Source organism: Cetorhinus maximus, chromosome 3 (assembly GCF_964194155.1).
Source record: "Cetorhinus maximus chromosome 3, sCetMax3.hap1.1, whole genome shotgun sequence".
Lineage (NCBI taxonomy): Eukaryota > Metazoa > Chordata > Chondrichthyes > Lamniformes > Cetorhinidae > Cetorhinus > Cetorhinus maximus.
The window spans coordinates 92821803-92838563 of record NC_135881.1 but is presented as its reverse complement, the minus strand read 5'-3'; the positions used below and the strand labels follow the sequence as shown (position 1 = coordinate 92838563).

General features: G+C 40.3%; 1 protein-coding gene across 8 annotated transcripts in view; it reads left to right on the top strand.

The window, feature by feature from the left end:
* LOC144678789 (uncharacterized) overlaps window positions 1-16761 on the top strand; it is an 85377-nt gene that overhangs the window by 57149 nt on the left and 11467 nt on the right. For 5 of the 8 annotated variants that reach the window (XM_078538719.1, XM_078538720.1, XM_078538717.1 and 2 more), the window contains 4 exons: window positions 2110-2689; window positions 8267-8294; window positions 11407-11478; window positions 16072-16173. In XM_078538719.1, coding sequence (XP_078394845.1) covers window positions 2110-2689; window positions 8267-8294; window positions 11407-11478; window positions 16072-16173 — 782 coding nt within the window. Of the gene's footprint in view, window positions 1-2109; window positions 2690-8266; window positions 8295-11406; window positions 11479-12652; window positions 12776-16071; window positions 16174-16761 lie in introns of those variants that run through there. The other 3 variants (XM_078538722.1, XM_078538718.1, XM_078538723.1) reach the window with 2 other exon arrangements.

Sequence of the window (16761 nt, the reverse complement as noted above, 5' to 3'; positions counted from 1 at the left end):
TGCTGTGGGATGGGGTTGAGGTGTAGGGGGTGATGGAGGAGTGGACCAGGGTGTCCCGGAGGGAACGATCCCTGCGGAATGCCGCCGGGGGGGTGAAGGGAAGATGTGTTTGGTGGTGGTATCAAGCTGGAGTTGGCGGAAATGGCGGAGGATGATCCTTTGAATGCGGAGGCTGGTGGGGTGATAAGTGAGGACAAGGGGGACCCTATCATGGTCCTGGGGGGGAGAGGAAGGTGTGAGGGCGGATGCGCGGGAGATGGGCCGGACACGGTTGAGGGCCTTGTCAACCACCATGGGTGGAAAACCTTGGTTAAGGAAGAAGGAAGACATGTCAGAGGCACTGTTTTTGAAAGTGGCATCATCAGAACAGATGCGACGGAGGCGAAGGAAATGAGAGAATGGGATGGAGTCCTTACAGGAAGCGGGGTGTGAGGAGCTGTAACCAAGGTAGCTGTGGGAGTCGGTAGGCTTGTAATGAATATTGGTGGACAGTCTATCACCAGAAATTGAGACAGAAAGGTCAAGGAAGGGAAGGAAAGTGTCAGAGATGGACCATGTGAAAATGATGGAAGGGTGGAAATTGGAAGCAAAATTAATAAATTTTTCCAGGTCCAGCGAGAGCATGAAGCAGCACCGAAGTAGTCATCGATGTACCGGAGAAAGAGTTGTGGGAGGGGGCCGGAGTAGAACTGGAACAAGGAATGTTCAACATACCCCATAAAGAGATAGGCATAACTGCGGCCCATGCGGCGACCCATAGTCACACCTTTTATTTGGAGGAAGTGAGAGGAGTTAAAGGAGAAATTGTTCAGTGAGAGAACAAGTTCAGCCAGACGGAGAGTAGTGGTGGATGGGGACTGTTCAGGCCTCTGTTTGAGGAAGAAACGGAGAGCCATCAGTCCATCCCGGTGGTGGATGGAGGTGTAGAGGGATTGGACGTCCATGGTGAAGAGGAGGTGGTTGGGGCCAGGGAACTGGAAATTGTTTAATTGATGTAGGGTGTCAGAGGAATCGCGAATGTAGGTGGGAAAGGACTGGACAAGAGGAGAGAGAATGGAGTCAAGATAACAAGAAATGAGTTCTGTGGGGCAGGAACAGGCTGACACGATCAGTCTGCCAGAACAGTCCTGTTTGTGGATTTTGGGTAGGAGGTAGAATCGGGCCTTCTGAGGTTGGGAGATTAAGGTTGGAAGCTGTGGAAGGAAGTTCTCCAGAGGAGATGAGGTCAGTAACAGTCCTGGAAACAGTGGCTTGATGTTCAGTGGTGGGGCCATGGTCCAGGGGGAGGTAGAAGGAAGTGTCTGCAAGTTGACGCTCAGCCTCTGCGAGGTACAATTGAGGATGAAGTTGACGGCGATGATGGTGGGGAGATGAGGCGAGGATGATTACTTCCATTTTCTCAATATTTAACCTCAGGAAATTGTGACTCATCCAAGACTGGATGTTAGACAAGAGGACTGGTCTGTGTAGATGTTGATGGCCTCCTCCCATTCTACCTTTTTCCGCCCAGACCCATAGTTCCCTAGTTTCTTCTCCTGCATGTATGCATAGCAGTCAGGAATGGGAAACCAAGTTGATTTTTATTCTTCCATCCTTAGCTTGGGATTGAGTGCTACAAATGCACCAGTTGATTCAATTCAACATAAACCTGGGACATTCATGTTGTATTAGGAAATGTGTTACAATAAAGGGGAATCGGAAGTTGAAAGAAACACGGCAGAATTTTGCGGCCCCATTTCGGCGGGGTCGGGGCTGTAAAATGCGGCGGGCTGTTATAAATCCCATTGACGACAACGGGAACATAAAATCCCACTCTCATAAAATTCTGCCCACAAAATTTATAACACACAAAGAAAATTGTGGGATCCTATCACATCTCAGAGACATCTTAAGATGTCATTTTCCTGAATACGCTTTTTGCACAGCAGTTTCTAATGGATATGTACTGAGCTTGAAACGTATATATAGTTGTAAGATCTCACAAAAATAGTTTGAATTACATAACAATGCAATCTACTGCCCTTAACGTATTTTAATATAGTAATAGTAACTATATTATATAAAGCTCTCAATTTTATTCATATCATTGACCTATTTGTTTTTCCTTAGGTTGGCAGCAAGAATGGGGAAGAAATCCATCTAAACTGGAACAAGATTTGATGGAAGGCATAATGAATGCAAGAGAGCAGTCTCTGACAAGCGAGATGATGTATTCGGTGCCGAGAAATGAAGAAGGGCAATATAGAGCTGATGTCAGAACTGCTGATATGTATTCTGACTGGAGAAGAGATAGTAAAGACCTATATGGAGAGAGCGTCGGAGCTATGGACAGATATGCAGAACCGAGGAAAGATAACAAAACGCAATACCGAGAAAATATTTCAAGTGGATATACTGATTGGAAAAGAGATAACAAAGAACAATATGTAGCTGCCACTGTAAGTTATGATCATTACTCTGATCAACGAGGGGGGCCGTATGGAGATCGTGTACAAGATTCAGCTGGATATGCTGATTGGAGAAAAGTTCGCCACGAGGAACCTGAAAATGATATCCGGAGTTCAGATAGGTATTCAGATATAAGAAAAGATGATCAGCTACAGTACGTAGATGACAGTAGAGGTGCAGACTGGAGAAGGCATGACAGAAAACAATATGAAGATGAATATAGTGCAAGAGAACAGATTGGGTTGGTTTCTGAGAAATATTTATTTTCTTTTAAAAAAGGACCTGGTTTCAATGTAACACAAACTTAGTGTTTCTAAGTATTGTGTGCCCTTTCATTTGTTATGTAATCTTAGGCAATTTTGGCAAGATCTGAGCATTAACTGAGTTACCCTGACAGTACAAAAACAATTGAATCTCTAAATCTTAATTCACAAATTACAAAACTCATGGCCACATTTTATGATGAGAAAACATGGAAACGGGAGTTGGCTATTTAACTCCTTGAGTCTGTTCCACCATTCATTGAGATCATGGTTGATCTGTGACTTAAATCCACATACCAGCCTTTATCCCATATCTCTTTGGTCAACAAAAATCTATCAATCTTAGCTTTAAAATTATCACTTGACATAACATCAATTACCATTTGCAAAAGAGTTCCAAATTTCTACTGCTCTTTGGGTAAAGAGATGTTTCCTAGTTTCACTCCTGAGGGATCTGACTCTGATTTTTAGACTGTGTCCCCTAGGCCTAGATTCCCCAACCTGCAAAAAAATAGTTTCTTCTTATCTGTTCCCCTTATTATCTTAGACTTCAATCAAATTGTCCCTTAGATTTCTAAATTTGAGAGAATATGACTCCAGTTGGTTCAACATCTCTTTGTAGATTAATCTTTCTGATAAATCTACGCTGCTGTCCCTCCTAGGCGATATATCCTTCCTGAGATGTGGTGTCCAGATCTGCGGCTTAACCAGGGCTTACCTGAAAGATTACTTTTGTCCCCTTGTATTCCAGTCCTCGAGAGAGAAAAGGCCAGCATTCCCAATAGCTTTTTTGATTTCTGTACCTGTTCACAACATTTTAATAACCTGTGTACCTTGGCCCTTAGGTCTGTTTGGATCTTCACTGTTTCTAGCACTTTGCTGTTTAGGAAGTACCCTGTTCTGTCAGTTTTGGGCCTAAAGCAAATGACCTCATGTTTGCCTGTATTGAAATCCGTTTGCCACAGTTTTGCCCATTCACAGAATCTTTATGCTTCTATCTATATTGCTTACAACCTCACCTATCTTTCCAGCAAATCTTTCTCACCTATGCTTTCAGCAAAATTTGAATTTCAGCTTTCTATCCTATCTTCTAAGTCTTTATTTAATACTGAGTAAATGAGGCCCCAACACAGTTCGTTGGTGTGTGCCACTAGCCCCACACTGTCAATTCAAGCACCTATCCATTATCTTTGCTCTGTCTCTTACCGCTCAGCCAATTTCCTAACCAGACCAATAATTTGCCTTCAATTCCATGAGCTTCAACTTGAGCTAACAGTCTCTTGTGAGGAATTTTATCAAACGTCTTCTGGAAGTCCTTATGAATAACATCCATGCACATTCCGCTATCCGCTACTTCAGTTGTATCTTTGAAAATATTCCGCAAGGTTCATTAGTGATGACTACTTACAAATGGGTGCTGACTCTGATCAGCTAAAAATTTTCAAAAAATTTTCACTCTATCCTTAAAGAGTCGAGCAATTTCCTGGCAACAGATGTTTGGCGAACTCGTCCATAATTCCTTCATTTTCCTCTCTCTTTTCTTAGAGTGGAGTAACATGCATGATTTTTCAAACTGAAGAAACGTTCCAGAATTGAGAGAGCTTTGGAAAATTATCATTAGGGCGTCTGCAATGTTCCCGTCCACCAATTTTAAAACTCTGGGACGGAAACTATTTTTGGAGATTTGTTGTTCTTCAGTGTCGTTAATTTCTCCAATATTGTTATCTTGATTATGTTAATTTTGTTGAGCCCCTCTCTTTGATTGAATAATAATTTCCTTGGGGTGTCTGAAATGCTGACCCCTTCCTCTACTCTAAATACTGACATGAAATAGTTATTCAGCATATCCACTATTTCCTTATTTTAATTGACAACAACGCTGTTAGCAGTTTTCAAGGGGCCCAGAGTGCTTCTGATGACCCTCCTTTTCTTTTAATGCAATTGTTTTAAAAAAAAATGTTTTCCTTGATTTTAATGTCCCATTCAATTTTATTTCATGCCCCATTCTCATAGCTTTTGCTATTAGTATGTCACTCTTGCTGTACTTCGTATCTTTCTCATTTGCCCAAGATCATGTTGTTCTTTGCATTTTTGCCTGTTGATCTTCTGTAGTTTTACCCATGAACAGCTTTGCCCATTTTACTGTGGACAGTATCTTATCTCTTTGAAGTCAGTCATGGCAAAATCTAGAATCTTCGTAGCTGTTTTGCATTTCTCCCTTTTTAAACAGTGCATTGAACTCAACTATATTAAGATTGTTGTTTTATAAATATTCATGCAGCATTGGACTATTAACCATATCTGATTCACTACTCATTACTAAATCTAATACTGTATGCTCACTATTGGTTCTAGAACATAATGTTGCAGACAACTATCACAGACTCAATAAATTCACTACATTTTTGATGTGTTAGTCTAATTATCCCAGTGTCTATGCAAGTTAAAATATCCCATTAAAACCACTTTGCCTTTGTTTCATGCTTTTCTAATCTCAGCCCTTATACAATTTACCACTTCACAGCTGCTGGCCGGGGCCTATACACAATTGTCCCTCCAGCTCTGACTCCTTTTCTGTTTGTTAATTCTATCCATAAAGTCTCCACTGCCCTCTTACCTTTTACTGTATCCTCTCTTATCATTGAAGTGATTTCATCCTTAATCATTTAAAGCTGTTCCTGCCCCTGCCATTTTCCATATCTTTCTTGTAAACCTTTATCTGTTATGTTTAGTTCCCAGTTCTGACAATCTTGCAGCCATGACTCAATAATGGCTACCGTGTTATATTCTCCAAGTTGAATTTGTGCTTGCAATTTAATCGGTTTGTTCCTTGTACTCATTGTATTTGTATGAAGAATGCTTACTTGGGCCACATGCCTAAAGCAGTCGTTCTGCTGTAATGTTTACTCACGTATTTCCCATTTTTGACTCCTGGTTTGGTTTAGTTACTTAACACCTTTTAGTTTCCCTTTAGCCGTAGTGCCTACAAGTATAATTTGTGATTGTTGTTCTCTTATTTGTTTGTTTTTGAACCAAAATACCTTTTCCATCTGTGCCCTTCCTCATCTTATTAGTTTAAAGTTCTTGTGACTCCTTTTTTTCCCAATAGGTCCCAGCACAGTTCAGATGGAACCCAACTCAAAGCTGCCGTTCTTTACTGTGGAAATATTGATACAATGAAATGAAACCCTTCCATCCACGCCATTCTTTCATCTGTGTTCGCCTCCTCAATCTGATTAACCCTCAGTAATTTGCATGTTGTTCTGATAATAGTCAGGAGATTAGATGCCTTGAAGTCTTGTTACTTCAGTTCCTTGTTTCTAGTACTCTCTGAGCTGGACTCCTTGCTAATATTTTCCCTATGTTTTTGGTCTCAACGTGGACCACAACAACGCAAACCTACCCTTCCTCTTCAATATACTTTTAAGTTTGTGAAATTCTTCACCCCCACACCAAATAGGTAACAAACCATATGCAACACTCAATCCAGCTTACAAAGGATGCTGCCTGTCCCCCTAATTGTTGAATCCCCTACAATGACCACATAAGACAGCCCTTCCGCCTCCAACGACCACATAAGACAGCCTTTCCGCCTCCTTGCTCCCTCCCACTTTGGACAGCTTACTGCTGTTAAGGTGTCATAGTCCATATTCTAACTATCCTTTTAGCAGTCTTTATCATTATCCTACTAGACAGCAAGTACTTTGTGCCTGTTGGATAGGATTTGTTTCTGTGGTTCCTCAGTCGGTGACTCTGAGTTAAGAGAGATTTGAGATGGAGACATCTACCACAGAGATGTCTTTGTTTCAGGACAGACTTACAAACTGCCACATATATCCTGGCGCACACCCTGTCCTTCCATATCTTAGCCTAAATTATTTATATCTACTTATTAGTTTTTCTACATACCAACTTGCACTAAGCAGTGGACAAAAAAAATTAAACACTTACTGCTTCAAGTTTCTGCTACATGTATTGGAGGTTTTAAAAACGAGAAAATAAGCACCCGTTTCTCCCTCTGCACCAAATTCGTAATTTTAGCACACTGATATCATGTTGCACTCTTTCAAGACCACTTTGGGCTATCATTCCATTGAGGTTATATTAGATATCATTAGTACAATTGAAACGGTGACTGGGTCATGTTACTAGAGAAATAGTATCAGTACATGAATCTTGAGAGGATGTAACAAGGCACTAGTTAGCCCCAGTGTAGCTTAATGTGTCTTGTGCTTGTCATCATACTATAGGGGAAATGTTCTTGTAACCCAAATGAAGGTGCTGCAGAGGACTGTAAATATAGCAGTAGGTCTTGGGAAGTTGTGAGAAAAGGTTAAGGATGGTGGTTGTGTTCTCAATGGAAAATAAAGTTAAAACTAATTTGTGGGTTCAATTGGGCACATAATTTAGAACTTGCTGTTAACATGTAGCTGGTACTGTGTTGCAATTGTAAGAAGGGGGTTGTCCAGGTGAAGAGAATGCTTTGAAAATTAAAGCTATCTTAGCAATTACCATAGAAGCTTTTAAATATCCTCTCCTGTATTGAACTTGTCCCACTTTAATCAACTGATTAGTGTAGAGCTGTTGGGCATTTAAAATGGATGTATAATGCCAACTCCTGAACACTGTTCAATTCTATATTTTGTTTTCCTCATAGGATATTGAAAAATCTTAAGTTCAAAGAAGGCAATAGCTCTCCAAAAAATTCAAATGTTGAACACAGTACAAAAGTGGACATTGTTTTAAAAATTTCAATTGTTGTTTACTCTGGGCGGGATTTTAAGTTCCCACCGCAGTCAATGGAGTTTAGAATAGTTTGCCGCATATTACCGGGGTAATAAGATTCCGGCCTCTGTTTCTGCTTTCAAAGCTAAAGTTGATTGCACGCAGGAAAAAAAATCAAATATTCTGTTTCTAATACCGTGAATCAACAAACCACGAGTGAATTGGGATGTGCAAATTCATTTGCTGTGCTTATTGTACTACAATTTCCTGGTCTCGAGTTGATTAACATCCTCAACCAATACTCCAGCATTTAGTGGTACAAAATGAGCATTACTGAAGACAACTGGTGATTGGCTAGTTTTCTGTTATAAGGCTAACAAAAATGGTACTAAACAAATTTCTCAGACAATTGAAGTGATTGCTATTTCTTTTTGTAGTTAGATGGTGTGTTTAATACTTGTGATTCTAAAAATAGAAAACTGAGCTTCATGTTTCTGGAGCTAGAAATTGAGTAGGATGGGAGAACATGGGGTGAAGTTGGTTGTAAAGGTGCTAGTGAATTGGGTCAAATAATCCTCTGTTTCTAAACTTCCCTGTATTGACCTTTTGTGTTGTTAAATACAGTCAGCAATTGACACGTTATCTAAACAATATTCAACCAGTTTTATTATTTGTATTTAACCATTTTGAATGCTGACGTACTGAGCTATTTTCTCATTTTCTGCCCTTCAGTATTTTTCAGATTCTTCATGCTCTGTTCACTTTGTGCTAAAATTCTGAAATATTCCAAATATATTAAGAATACTAAACTTTTAATTTTTCTGCTGCAGGAAGCCTGATCACTGGACGGAGCAAAAGGTAAGTCACAGTTCAAGTGACCAAAGAGTTGCCAACTTTTCAGAATTTGGGTGAATCACTTAAATTGTGTCTTTTTTAAATCGGACTCTTCATAGAATCATATGGCACAGAATGATGCCATTTGTCCCATCATGCCTGTGCTGGCCCTTTTTTTAAAAAGCTATCCAATTAGTGCTACTTCCCCATAGCTCTGAAATTTTTCCTTTTCAAAAATATAGCGAAGTTCTGTTGGAAAGTTTCTATTGAATCTGCTTCCACCAGCCTTTTCAGGCAGTGTATTCCAGATCATCATAACTTACTGTGTAATTTATTTCTTTGAAATTTCCCTCTGGTTCTTTTGCCAATTATCTGCTCTATCAAAAGCTTTTAGCATTCTGAACATCTAATAAAACTCCTCTAATGTGATCAAAGCTACCATTCTTTGCATTCTCCAAAACCTTTGATATCCTTCCAATCATATGATGCTCTGATTTGGACATACTATTCCTCCTGTGGCCTAGCCCTATATTATAATTATTGTTTTTGTACTCAATTCCTCTGTAAAGCCCAGGATTTCGTATACTTTTTGAACAACCTTTTCAACTTTTAATGTCGGCTTCCAAAAATGTGTATATATACCCTTCAAGGCCTCTATATTTATGCATTCCTTTTAAAATTGTGCAGTTTCGTTTATATAGACAATCCTAATACTTCCTAGCAAATGTAGCCCTTCACACATCTTTGCAGTAAATTCCATTTGCCATGTGAGGCTGGGTCATTTGATAAACAAGGGAGTCAAGGGTTATGAGGGGCAGGCAGGAAAGTGAAGTTGAGACCACAACCAGATCAGCCATGATCTTGCCAAATGGCAGAGCAGGCTTCAAGGGCCAAATGGCCTCGTCCTGCTAAGTCCTATGTGTCTCATTTATGGAAGCCTGCTACTATCCTCCTCACTGTTAGCTACATTTCCAAGCTTTGTGTCTTCAAATTTTTGAAACTTTGCCTCCACACCATAAACCATGTTCTTCCCTTCCCCTTCACACAGTGTTTAATCTGTATCAGAATTATCTTCTCCCTAAAGCCCTCTGTTGCCTGTTTATTGTTCTACTTGCCAATCTTTGTTTTTGTCCACCTTGGCAGATCCACTTTTCAAGTCCCCGAAATTATCCCTCTTAAGTAACTTAATCTTCAATTGTTCATGGTCAGTTTCCATAGCTACTCTAAACCTAATGATGTTGTGATCCCTGTTTCCCAAATGTGCTCCCACTGAAATATACTCCACCTGCCCCACTTTCCATCCCAAAAACAAGCAACTAAAAGCACTTTAAAAAGAAATGTTACATAGAGCAAATTAAAAGATTGGGACATGCACTTGGGAAGGTAAAAGTTAAATTATTCTGAAGAAACTTTTTTAAAGGTTAAGATTTAGCTTAAATCTGCTAATTTTTTAATTAACAGCACTCCACGATCATAAAATTATCTTTTTCATGGAATTTCTCTTGTCCATCAAATTTTATTAATCACAACAGTTAAAAACATTAAAAACATAAAAACTTGATTGAACAAGGTGTTACTTTTTGAAATGTTTCAAATGGTGGTGTGGATATGATAACTCAATCTGGGAGAAGCCACAAGACAACCTGTGTCGGAATTCTCAGTAACAGCACAACTTCAGGACGTCCATGGTGATCAGTGCATGCCTGATATCCTCAAGTCACCTCAATGATGTGAACGCCAACTGTTCGCTGTCAACACCCTGCCTCCCAACAAAATCTGACCCGTTTCCTCATTTGCTCCTTTAGCCAAATAAAAACAATCCTAGAGGGCATTGTCTATTTCTGTACAAGTATCTTTGATCACTATTGCCGCCCCTATTATTCTCTCCCCTATTTTTCTTGAATACACTGTAGCCAAGAAATTTCAGTTCCCATTCATATCCTTGTTGAGCAAAGTCTTTGCCATTGCCATGATAACATAATCACATTTGCCAAATTGAGCCTGAACACTCCAATCTTATTTGCATGTGGTTCAGCCTTGACTTAGTTTGCTTTGCATTCTGTCTGATCTTCCCTGTCTGATCCCTCCGCTTCTTTACTCTAATGCTGTTTGTCTCTCTGCTCCCTGTGATACGTTTCTGCTCTCTGCTTCATCCTGCTTTCCCCCTCTCCTCACCGTGCCGCCGCCGCCTCTCTCTCTCTTTCCCCCCCCCCACCACCACCAATTAACTTAAACCCTCCCGGAAAACACTACATCTGAGGTGTATCAATTTATTTACCTTTGTCCAGAAGAGAGATGTTGTTTTGCTCATAATCGAGCATAATCAGCTCAGAAACCTTTATTTCAACCCAAGGTAGTTAATAAAATGAGTTGGTCCATTGAGCAAGGTTGACATTAAACAAAATCTTTTGTTCTATCTCTATTTCAATCTGCTGCCAGTGTTCAGTCAGTGCCTGAAGAAATCTGTAATACGATTCCTTATGTAATGGTTTATTTTATTGAATTTTATTTCATGTTTGCTGGGAGATGCGACACTTTTGAGTATTTAGTGCCTCTATCAAAATCTCTCAGGACAGAATTTTTAATAAAAATTCCCCTTTTTGTTTTGAAAAAGCATTTTGATAGACTTTCTTGATTACAATGTTTCTCTCGTTTCATAAGCCTTTCACTATCATCGTGACAGCACATCTAATGCATATGTTTACAAGTATTTATACTCTTCTAGTAATATGAATTATTACAGCATTGTAAACGTAGCAGCCATATTGTGAGAAAGGTAATTGTTCTAAATGCAGAAACTATTACTTGTTCTGCTTACTAACTTTTTCTAAGGGTGGATTATACTATTTTGGAAAGGAATGCATCTATCTGCATTGAATAATAAAAATATAATAGTTGGTCCTTTTTTCGTTGTGAGGGATGTTCATGGGGCTGTTTAACATGAAGGCATAAGACAACAAACATAATTCAATTTTTTTTTCCACTATTGAGGTCCAGACTCTCTCTCTCTTTTCAAATCTACTTTCATATATGATCTTTCAAGTTGTGATGGAAGTTGAATGTACCTGCAAATGAAAACTCCAGTTTATAGCATTGAACAAAGCCTCCTCATGAGCTTTCTTCTTCCATCTTAAAGGGTGATTATTCCAAACCACAGACTTTTCCTGATGCGATCGATCTTAAAAGAAAGAAACTCTATGAGTATTTGGTGAGTCTGAATTAATTTTGCCTGTCATCAGTAAAGTGGTATATATTATGTAATGGGGAACTGAAGCTTACAAGTTATACGTAATCCAAAATGTGAACTTTTTAACAATGCCTTGACAACATACTGCACTATATATAGGAGTGAGGGTGGGGTAGAGGCCCAGGCTGATGCCCTAGGAACATGGGTTCAGATCCCACCATGGCAGCTGGTGGAATTAAAATTCAATTAATAAATCTGAAATTGAAAGCTGGTCTCAGTAATGGTGACCATGAAACCATTGTTGATTGTTGTAAAAACCCACCTGGTTCATTAATGTGCCTTAAGGAAGGCAGATTTCCTTCCGTGCCCAATCTGGCCTGGGTAGCAATGTGGTTGTCTCTTAAAAGCCCTCTGAAATGGCCTGACAAGCCATTCAGTTCAAAAGTAATTAGGGATGGGCAACAAATGCTGGCCTTGCCAGTGACGCCCACATCCGATGAAAGTATAAAAAAACTGATAGCAGTGCTTCGCTTATTTATGTGTATGAAGTTTAATCTTTCATGGTTGTTCTGTTTGTAAGGACTTGCATAATGGTCAGGTAACTTAAATGATCAAGTTGAGTAAATTAGGGCCAGCCTTGTGAAAGAAGACGCAGCACTTCACTGCTGGCTCTGCCTAACAGTATACATACATAATGAAAATTGGTATGTCTTGTCACTCAAATCTTCCTTAACTTCTGAATGTTGAGATCCCTGGTAGTTAGTGGATTTAATATTAATGAGGAAAAATGACAATTGAGCAAACAATGGTACTCGGGGTAATCAAATCTCTAGGATTTGAGGATTTTCACACGAGTGTTCAACGAAAAAGGTGTGTTTTAGTCACAATTTTCAAAAGTATTCTTGCTTCAGGAATTGTGCTTTTTTTATTAGAAAATTGCAAGTGCCACTCACTTAAGAAGTGAGAGGAGGAGAACCAGTTAATGGTCGATGTGTTAATTTAACATCATTTGTGGGGGAATTGCTGGAAATTATAATCAGAATGACTGAGCACATGGCTGAGCTGATCAAAGAAAGTCTGTCTGGATTTGTGATAAATCATGTCTGAATAATCTAGTTAATTTTTTTGAGCATGTCATTATCATGGCGAATAGAGGTGTGTTAATTTAATATTAATTGTGTCTAATTGTATGCAGGTGGTTGGCATTAACTGAGAATTCACTGGTAGCCCTTCAGACACAGAATGAAACTCTTGTTGAGTTAGGTGGTGTATGCTTCAAATGTGTAGCTCTAAATAAATGCTTATGTAAGTGAATAAAGATTGGCTCCAAGCCTATTCTTTACTGGCTGGCTTTCTGGACAGAATGTGGTAGCAGAAAATCATTGCCGAAAGATGAAGGTTGGAGGCCAAGAAATTTTCAGACAGGAAACTATAATCCTTGTAGCCATTTGTTGAATATGGCCGTAAGCAAATGTAAATTGTCGAGGTACGATTACCTTCCAATATTCTTGGAGTCTTGGTGAAAGAATGAAGTGGCTGTGTGAACACCATATATGTGGACATCTAAGCGCTGCAGTTCTGCCACATCCAGTTGTGAATGATGGTGGACAATTAAACATGTAACTGGAGGAGGCGGCTCCACAAATATCCCCATCCCATCACATTAGCACATTTCTTAGCTAATATCATCACTGTCATTACTTCTTTGTCCTTTTGCCTATGACATCTTTTGGCAATCTCCACCTATCACTGGTCCTCTATCCAGCTCTACCTGTCCCACCCACCCACCCCCCCCCCCCCCCCCCCCCCCCCACCCCCCTTAAACCAGCTTATATTTCACCTCTTTTCTATTTTTCCTTAGCTCTGATGAAGAGTCATTCGGACTCGAAACATTAACTGTATCCCTCTCCGCAGATGCTGTCAGACCTGCTGAGTTTTTCCAGGTATTTTTGTTTTAGTTCTAGATTTCCAGCATTCGCAGTATTTTGCTTTTATCCCCATCCCAATGATGGGAGAGCCCAGCACATCAGTACAAAAGACAAGGCTGAAGCATTTGCAGCAATCTTCAGCCAGAAGTGTCAAGTGGATGATCCAGCTCTGCTTTCTCCGGCGGTCTGCAGCATCACAGATGCCAGCCTTCAGCCAATTCGATTCACTCCATGTGATATCAAGACATGGCTGAAGGCACTGAATACTGCAAATGGTATGGGCCCTAACAACATTTCAGTAACAGTACTGACGAATTGTGCTCCAGAACTAGCTGTGCCCTTAGCTAAGCTGTTCTAGTACAGCTACAACACTGGCATCTACCTGGCAATGTGAAAAACTGCCCAGGCCAAATCCAATTCGACCAATTATCGCCCCATCAGTCTTGATCATCAGCAAAGTGATGGAAAGTGTCGACGAGAGTGTTATCAAGCGGCACTTAATCAACAATAACCGGCTCACCGATGCTGATTTTGGCTTCTACCAGGGCCACTCTGCTCCTGACCTCATTACAGTCTTGATCCAAACATGGACAAAAGAGCTGAACTCCAAGAGGTGAGGTGAGAGTGACTGCCTTTGACTAGTTAGTCATACATAGCACAAAGGAAGATGGTTGTGGTTGTGGGAGGTCAATCATCTCGATGTTGCTGCAGGAGTTCCTCAGGGTAGTGTCTGAGGCTCAGCCACCTTCAGTTGCTTCAATCAATAACCTTCGCTCCATCATAAGATCAGAAGTGGGATTGTTTGCAGATCATTGCACAATGTTGTTCACCATTCATGGCTCCTCAGATACCATGCCCATATGCAGCAAGACCTGAGCAACATTCAGGCTTGTGCTGATAAGTGGCAAGTAACATTGGTGCCACACAAATGCAGGGCAATGACCATCCCCAACAGGAGAGAATAAAACCATCTCCCTTTGACATTCAGTGGCATTACCAGTGCTGAATCCCCATTATCAGCATTCTGGGGGTTACCATTGACCAGAAACTGAACTGAACCAGCCATATAAATACTGTGACTACAAGAGCAGGTCAGAAGCTGGGAATTCTGCATAGTAACTCACCTCCTGACTCCCCAAATCCTGTCCACCATCTACAATGCGCAAGCCAGGAGTGTGATGGAATACTCCCCACTTGCCTGGATGAGTGCAGCTCCAACAACACTCAAACTCGACACCAGTCAGGACAAAGCTGCCTGCTTGATTGGCACCCCATCCATGGCCTTCAATGTTCATTCCCTCCTCCACTGATGCCCAATGACATTAGTGTATATCATCGACAAGATGAACTGCAGCAACTGACCAGGGATCTTTGACAGCACCTTCCAAATCTGTGACCTCTACCACCTACAAGGATAAGGGCAGCAGATGCCTGCAAACACCACCACCTGCAAGTTCCTCACCAAGCCACACATTATCTTGACTCGGGACTATATCGCCGTTCCTTCACTCACTGGGTCAAAATCCTGGAATTGTCTCTCTAACAGCACTCCGGGTGTACCTACACCAAGTGGACTGCAGCGGTTCAAGAAGACTGCTCACCACCACCACCACCTTGAGGGCAATTAGGGATGAGCAATAAAAGTGCTGTCCTAGTCAGCGCCCACATTCCATGGAATAATAATTACAAAGAGCACTGGTTAGGTCCCTACCAATGATGACGTCTATGTCCAATTTAGTAGGAATAGGATCAAGTGAACAACTGGTAGATCTCATAGATAGGATGGGCTCAGCAATGCCATGATGGTACACAGGAAAGAAACTAGAGAAAGATGTGAGTTCAGGGCTAGGGAAAGGAGGAATAGTAATGGTTGGCCAGGTGGGCTAGTAGAAGGGAGGCATCAGCAGCTGCTGATCGGATTGTCTCAATCTTAGTGATAAGTCTACAAACTCCTCACACTTGTTGAAGTTCACTTTATGGAATGGAGAGAAGGGTTTACGAAAATAGTCTGAAGTTAAGGTAAGAAGCTGGGGGTTATCTTTGCATTCCAGGATGATCCTGGAATAGTGAGCAGTTTTAGCAGACGATAGTAGGACCTGGTAGTATTTTAAGTGGTCAAGTGAGATCAACTAAAGCAAACCCTGCATTGTTTTATTGGTGTCATAAAGGAAAACTTGCATGCGTCTTCATGGTGCATGTTGATGATTTCTTAGGGGTGTGAATTTAAGACATGTTATAGTGTGGAATTTAAAATTGGTAGATTTATAGGACTTTTCATAAGTAATGGTTTAGATAGTCAGCAAAGTAGGTCTGGAATAACTTTTAAATCAACAATCCTATTTGAGTGTTATTCCCAGACTGGTTGGTTAGTACTAGGTCACTGCAAGATTATATTATTTCTATGGAAGAAACTGAGCGCTTGTGAAGTTTGATTGGTTAGTTGAACTGGTTGGGCACTCATCAAAACTAGCATCTGGTCAAGTATGTGCTTAAGTTAAGTACTACAATGAAACCTGCAATAGTCAGTGTAGGGTGCACAGTTAGGCACAGAATAAATTTGTTTTCTGGGACATTTGTGACTAGTCCTGGTTACTGAAATTCCTAGTTGTGCAGGACATGTTTCTGACTGGAATAATTTGACCTTCTGTAGTGAGGTGTGGAAATGTAACTTTGTGTTTATTTTCAGCAACGCTTTCAGATAAAAAGTGAAGATGATGCCAGTTTTGTTCTGAAGGTTACAAAGGCTTTCAAGGATGCATTGATCAGTTACTATCAAAAGAAAGAAACTGTGAGTATTTTGAAATTCTTTCACGGACTGATCCATGAGTCTACATATAGTGAATGATTCAGGCCTCTCATTCAAATGATAGTATATCTTTACAACAATTGCTCTTTTTAGTTCTTGTGGTAATATGTGATCAGTTTTGAAGCTGAAGAGGATTGAATTTCTTACTTCAGGTTTTTTTCCAGCTTTTTTGTTCAATACAATTGCTGCAAATATCTCTTGGTTAACTATTCCACAGTACAAAATGCTGTGTTACCTCAGCAATTGGAATGTGCTGTGTGAGGAACAAACATATGCCATGCACAAGCAACGTTTTCTTTGAAATATGTAGCTGCGTGGCAACAAGCTGGTCACGTACAGCAAACAGAAGTTAAGAGGCAATGTTGTTGCACTGATGTGTGGCATATGGGCTGTTGAAGAATGTGACATATCTGCAATTTGTCTCAAAGTTCTTTCTAATTAATTGATATCTCTGGATTTAAACCTATAATATAAATTCTTCTGATTGAATCGTTGTTGTTTCACCGTACATAATCCTCAGAGGTATGAATATAATGCATTTGCAGCTGAATAATACTTCATAATTTAACA